A 6,802-nucleotide genomic window follows, 5' to 3' on the forward strand; every position below is an offset into this window, starting at 1 on the left:
ATAAAAGAGGAAGTGAGAACCAAGGCAAAGCTGTTTCCCTGTCAATAGTGCCTCAGGTTTAAAGGGTATCTTTTAAAAACTGTTTCCTTATAATTGCCAAGACCAGGATATGTCACACTTGATTGATTTATAGGGAACTAGAGGAGTGTCTACAGTAGAACCGGGATGGAAATTAAATCGGCTTTTCCTCTCACAGCAAGGTTTGGCTCCTAGCCCCCTTCCTCCTTATATATGTACAGTAACCAAGCATTTGCACTGGATCAGTGCCAAAATAATGAGCACTGTTAACAGAAACTTCATTTCAGAAATTATCATCAGAAAACAGCCTGAAAGAGGAGACTTGGCTGTAACTGTGTCAGCACAAACAAGGTGTGTCCAGACACAGACCTCCTGCCACTAATGATCAGCAGGCACCATGTAGCATTTCCAACTTTCTTTTCTTTAACATATTTTCTGCAGGAGGAAATGGAGATGGAAGAGGCAGAAGAGGGAGGGCCAGCACTAAAAACCAGTGTCTCCAAGAGAATTCTATGAATGAAGGCCGGTGATGTGGAGATCAAAGCCTTATCTGAAAGTCTCAGTGTGAATCTCAGAGATGGGAAATGCCTGTAGGAAAGATTGCTTTAGATCGCACACACTGATAAGGAGAGAAAGTCTGGATCTAAGATGGCAGAGGGTTGCCTGAGCCACAGGTGGGGATATACTAGGGGAGACAAGGACATCTGTAAGGACATTTGTAAGCCGCCCCGAGGCTTCGGCGAATGGGGCAGCATAAAAATGTTTTAATAAATAAATAAATAAATAAATAAGTCTCTGCATTTGCTCCTCAACTTCACATCTCAGCTTCTTAACCCCTCTTGTTATCTGACCTGCCCTCCTCCCCCTTTGAGTCGTTAATCAGGCTCCACTGTCCGATTAGGTATCTGCAAATCAGCTTGGCAGGCCACTAAACCCGTCTTTCCTAGCCCCTTTGGCTGCAGCTGCTCCACAGTCCTTGCAGATAAGCTTGGCTTAGTGAGGCTTTCCAGCCTTAAGGGCGATTAAGGAGGACAGGAATGTTGGGGGGGGCAGGGAGAAGAGATCATTTGTCTCCCTGCCAGAAAACCTCCCAGGACCCCTATAGTATAAAAAGGGCTTGTAGGACCACTCTGTGAATCATTGCCCGCTCGCCATGGTACCCCAGGCTGTCCAGGTGCTTGTGACTCCCTGCCTTCTGGGGAACAAAGGGACGTGAACTGAAGCCAGATTCTCTGTCTCCGCCTGCCTCCCATGCCCTGTCGCATTTAACTGCCTCACAGACTGTCCTGCTCTATCCCTCCCTTTCTATTGCCCCCATCTCTCTGCCCCATCCATTCAATCCCACATACATCCCAGCTCCTTCCAGCCCTCCAACCTCACTACTTCCTTCTCTCAGTCATCCTCCCCCTTCCTGCAGTGCAATCCTGACCATGCACAAAACTAGGCCTGAATCCCAGAATGACCTCCCTGAAGATTTCTTCAGCCCCATGCCCTTGGACGTTGCCAACATCACAACCCTAAGCCCTTTCCTGGTACCTCAGACTCACCTGGGTAGTCCAGGTCTCTTTATGGGCATGGCTGCCTTTATGTTCTTACTGATTGTACTTGGGGTGCCCATCAATGTCCTCACCATCTTCTGCACCTTCAAGTACAAGAAGCTCCGATCCCACCTCAACTACATCCTGGTCAACCTTGCTGTGTCAAACTTACTTGTGGTCTGTGTTGGATCTACTACTGCCTTCTACAGCTTCTCCCAGATGTACTTCGCCCTGGGTCCTACTGCCTGCAAGATAGAGGGCTTTGCTGCAACACTGGGTGGTAAGCAACTGTGGGAATCCTTCCTAGTGCTGGAGTGGGCGAGTGGCCATGTGAGAGGGCAGGAAGAAATGTGCAGAGCTAGGAAAGCAGAAGGATGGTGGTTTGAGATTATGGGGGCATAATGTGAAAGGGTTGCACCCTAAAGGCAGCCTAGAAATAATTCTGGGAAGAAAGACAGGCACAAGAATGTGGGGATAGCTGAGGACTGCAGGATGCTATTAAAGGGCTTGGCAATAAGCAAAAGACAGTGTGATTTCAGGAAGTGTACTTTGTGAATAAGATCAAAGCAGAAGATAAGATGGTTTGGAGAAGGCACAGCAGAGGTGTGTAGTTAACATCTGCACCTGCAGTCCCATACAGAGAACAGTTATGTGGCTGAAGAAAGCTGGCCAGACATTTTCTGTCTTCTTCCTACTCCCAACCAGGTATGGTGAGCTTATGGTCTCTGGCAGTTGTGGCCTTTGAACGATTCCTGGTCATTTGCAAACCCCTGGGAAACTTCACCTTCAGGGGTACTCATGCCATCATCGGTTGCATCATCACATGGGTTTTTGGCTTGGTGGCTGCCGTACCACCACTGTTGGGCTGGAGCAGGTACGTGCTGGACAGGGAAGCGTTGGGAAGGGGAATGCTAGGATCAGATGAAAAGGGGATAGCTGGAATTCAGGAGACAGAAGACTGCAATTAATAGCTGTGCAAATTGGGCCAGGTGGGGTTTGGTGTATTCCCTTCACTGCCCCCACTTTTGTCATGCCTATTGTGGGTAGGATGAGGTGAATACTGTCCCCTGGCTGTTCACAGCAGGTGCTCCCTGCTGAATGCTTCTTAACTTCCTTAGGTATATCCCCGAGGGACTGCAGTGCTCCTGTGGACCTGACTGGTATACAACAAACAACAAGTGGAACAATGAGTCATATGTGTTGTTCCTCTTCAGCTTTTGCTTTGGAGTGCCACTCTCCATTATTGTGTTCTCCTATGGCCGTCTTCTCCTCACCCTGCGTGCTGTGAGTACTAGCTCTCAACTCCCTTCTGCGCCCCACTCTATTTAAGAAAAGGTGTCAAACAGCACCGCCATCAGAGTGGCAATATGGAAGGGATAGGGAGTCTTTAGAGGGGTGGGATAAGAACCTATGAAGCTGCCTTCTCTCCAGCAGTCCTACTATTCCAATGCTGTTCATAACCATCAGCCCCAATATCGGATAGCCTTTCAACAGAAGCAGCCCAGGATTTCTGACATTGATGTCCTAGATGAACAGCCCATGTTCTGTCCCAGTCACATGGCTCCTTGCTCCACAGAGGGCAGCTGCAGTGGATTCAAAGCACTTCCTTGAAATAATGGGGTTTGGACCCCTGTCTGTTGTTACTGGAGGCAACTCCCTTTACTATCACAGTATCGGGTAAATGTAAAATCCCTCAGGTGCTGCATGTCTAAGAGGCAGACTAGATGCCTCACTGCTTTCTGTGTGCCTGGATTTCCCCCTTTAAAGAACAGCCACCGGGTAGGAGAGTGTTAATAGGCAAGGATTGGGACTTCAGCATGCAAGAAGGGGGCACAAACACTTTCCCTCTTCTACAGTGCTGATGACAATTTACCCCTTTAGATCCTATTAACTGTACGAGGAAAGTTCTCACTGGAACTAATAAAACTTTCCTGCCAGGAACTAGTAGCAAATTTGGAACTAAGGAAGGGAGATTTTCATTGGGCCTGTGGGGAAAGTGATATCTTCCCCCTTTTTGCCTGCCTCAGTCCCTGTTCTGGGGTGGGGGAACTGCAGACATAAACACATTCATGCATTTAACACCATACCTAGTTTTGCCTGGAGACATACCATTCTGAGATACATAAGAATGGAGCAGAGGAAATGCCAAAATTTCAGTTCTGTACAGGAGAGTGCAATTCAAGCAATATTTGGCAAACATGAGCTTTGGCAGACATGGCCACAGTGCCAGCTGCAACAGTGAGTCCAAAGTCCTTGTATGTTGCCTGCCTGTGCCAGCAACTTGCCCAGTGCTGTTTTTGCTATCAGTCCTGCAATGAGTTGCTTCCCCCTACTCTGCAGTGTAATGAAGAAAATCCCCCAGATTTTCATTTTAAGGAAAAGGGAAAAGGCGGGAGTGAGAGTCCCCCTCACTCACAAGACACAGTCTTGTGCCAGATGACCCATTCAATGAGCCTGGTAAAGGAGAACATCCTGGTTGATCAGTTTCTGTTATCAGCTATAAAGTAGGGCAAGAAAATAATGGTTTCAAACTGTTGGGGAAGCAGAGTTTTAGGCTGAAACCCTAAAAGCACCCTGGAAGCACCATCAATAGTGGTTATACAAGCTCTAGTCTTGGTGGTTTTCAGGAAAAGATTGGGTGCTACTGGTGAAGTTCTTGGTGGGAACAGCCTGGTTTGTACCATGTCTGGCGTAAGCTCTCTTCCACCTCTGATTCTTAGCTAGGCTGTTGGATTCAGAAAGTTACTCTGCAGGTACCAGGCTCCATCATAAGAGGCAGAGGTCATGGCGAAGGAGCGGTGAGCAGAGCCAGCATTTATTGCAGCAAAATATTTCATAGCAGAAACTGAGACCCTGTCTCCCTCTTCTGTAGCTTGTCAACCAGTTGCTGGCGCAGCAAATATATCACTCCCTGAGCTGTCGTTCCCCATGATGTATGTCAGTGACACCAACTGCCAATCTCTGCACTGTGTGCAACCTGCCACCAGGTTGTCAGGGATTCTCGCTCATGGCTCATGCTCTCCCCACCCCATCAGGTTGCCAAGCAGCAGGAGCAGTCAGCCACAACGCAGAAGGCTGAGAGAGAGGTGACCAAGATGGTAATAGTGATGGTGATGGGTTTCCTGGTGTGCTGGCTGCCTTATGCCTCCTTTGCATTGTGGGTAGTGTCGCACCGTGGAGAGCCCTTTGATGTTCGCCTGGCCTCCATCCCTGCTGTCTTCTCCAAGGCCTCCGCTGTTTACAACCCCGTCATTTACGTCTTCATGAACAAGCAGGTCAGTATGGACAGAAAGCAGCTAAGGCCAAGCTGGGCTGGGCAAGAAGAGAGAGTGAAGGGCTCATCTCATAATGCTTATATGCCCCATTGGGTCTCCCTGGAATCAGTTAGAGCTCTGGTGTTCCCACCCCTTGCCCTGAGTGTGTCTTTCTCCCTGCCTCCTATGACCAGAATTTCGCGCAAAGGATATAGAGCCCCAAACTTGTTACGCGTGTCAGCGTTTCTCCTTGACCTCACTGCAGCCTCTGGCATGTACCACTTGATATCAGTTTAGTGCCCCCTTTCAATTTAGCTACATCTCTGGAACTTCTTATTCGGCACGTGTGATAATACATTTCTTTGGAGAGGCTGCAAGTTTGGAAATGGCTGTGTATTTTTCATACTGAATTTGGAAACACCATATGGTTAGGAACTTCTACAAAGTCAGTAATGGTGGACAATAAGAAAATCGGGAATAATCAACAAGTGTATCTGAAAGACATTTTCCCAGTGCAAGTGTCTTCCCGTCCACTGCAACCCAGTGAAGCCTGGCAGATGTACCACAATCCTCTGCAATGCGCAAGGGCTTCATGGCAGATGAATCAATGTGGAAAGCATTCCCTGAAATGTGAAATCAGAGCTAGATCCTGGGTGTTGCAGACTGGAGATGTCACCACACCTGTCTAGCTTAAGTGAAGGTATGCCTAGATGCTAAGGTGTGAAGATAGGGGTGTGCCTAGAGTTACCTTGGGCTCTGACATCCATGCTGATTCTCTCTCTCTCCCTTGCAGTTCCGTTTCTGCATGCTGAAGCTTGTCTTCTGTGGCAAGAGCCCTTTTGGTGATGAGGATGACGTTTCAGGTTCCTCACAAGCCACCCAGGTTTCCTCAGTGTCCTCCAGCCAGGTGTCCCCAGCATAACCATGAGCAATGTCCACACCACCCACTCTACCTCTGGGGAAACTCTGCTTCTGTGTACAGTGCTGCCCCTTGCCCTGCACAGCAGGATGCTCCCAGTGTGTGTATAATGCCTGGAAGTGGCCCATTTCCATTCCATTGATCCCGGCAGGCATCTGACTACTGTACAGGCCGCTTGCATTACATATTCCGGCAGGCATTGCTCTACAGGTCTCTATACTTAACGTTGCACTATAAGCAGCGCATTCATGGACTGCCATCATCCTGTTCCACTGAGGTGAGTGAAATAGCCATAGACACTGGCAAAACCATAGGCGGCAACCAGGAGAGTCACATACCATGTGCTCCAGTGCAGCCCAGTCCCCTGTCTCGTGGAAGTGGCGTCTGCCTGGCCCAGCCTTCCCTGCTTCTGTTGGTGCAGGCATTTCTGTAAAAGGAAGAGCAGCTGGGCTATGCATGCATCTCTCTCTGAGCACTGGGAATTCAGGTGTGTTATGAACAGCTTGCCTGACAAACCAGAATTCTAACTGCATGGAACATGTTCATCTATTTCCCCCTCCATCAGAGAACAGCCCATCCTCGTTGGCATCAGAACTGGTTCATCAGCACCACAGGTCTGCTTTGCAGACCGTGGCTTAGAGGAAGGAGGCATTTTCTCCTGTCATGCAGCAAAGCTGCAATCCCAGCCCGCTCTTTCTTTTCCTCCACATTTCATTCCATCCAGCAGGGGGCAACAAGAACCCACACCAATGCCTGGAGAGAGCCAACCCAATACCCTTTAGTGCATTGGGAGACCACAGTCATACACGTTCAGACAAGCTTTTGTATTTGAGGGGTCCTTGCATCTGGGACTGCAGACACTTCGTAAAGGACAGTTGTAAAGCATGAGATAGCAGAACTGCCTGATGGAACAGATATATAAGATGCAGGGCTATGCAACCCTGCATGCCTTCCTTGTATTCCTTGCATAAACCCACACTGCAGCAGGGACTTCAGAATCATGACAGAAGGCACCCAGAGAGCCATCCAGTCTATCCCTTGAGAGATGTCTGTTCAACCTTTTTTGCTTCAAA

General features: G+C 48.7%; 1 protein-coding gene across 1 annotated transcript; it reads left to right on the plus strand.

Moving 5' to 3' along the window:
- The first annotated feature begins 1,448 nt into the window (after positions 1–1,448).
- On the plus strand, positions 1,449–5,732 carry LOC123030062 (blue-sensitive opsin-like). Its single transcript, XM_044443636.1, has 5 exons — positions 1,449–1,836; positions 2,262–2,430; positions 2,675–2,840; positions 4,592–4,831; positions 5,604–5,732. Exons 1-5 carry the CDS (start codon positions 1,449–1,451, stop codon positions 5,730–5,732), a joined length of 1,092 nt encoding a protein of 363 aa, XP_044299571.1.
- The last annotated feature ends 1,070 nt before the right edge of the window (positions 5,733–6,802 follow it).

Source organism: Varanus komodoensis, unplaced genomic scaffold, assembly GCF_004798865.1.
Source record: "Varanus komodoensis strain SLA01 unplaced genomic scaffold, ASM479886v1 scaffold42, whole genome shotgun sequence".
Lineage (NCBI taxonomy): Eukaryota > Metazoa > Chordata > Lepidosauria > Squamata > Varanidae > Varanus > Varanus komodoensis.

What these genes read in the sequence shown, in the direction of transcription:
- LOC123030062 (XM_044443636.1), top strand. Translation starts at nt 1,449, where the DNA reads ATGCACAAAACTAGGCCTGAATCCCAGAATGACCTCCCTGAAGATTTC. An exon ending in CTTTGCTGCAACACTGGGTG is followed by an intron (nt 1,837 to 2,261) that starts GTAAGCAACTGT and finishes ACTCCCAACCAG; the next exon opens with GTATGGTGAGCTTATGGTCT. An exon ending in TTCTCCTCACCCTGCGTGCT is followed by an intron (nt 2,841 to 4,591) that starts GTGAGTACTAGC and finishes CCACCCCATCAG; the next exon opens with GTTGCCAAGCAGCAGGAGCA.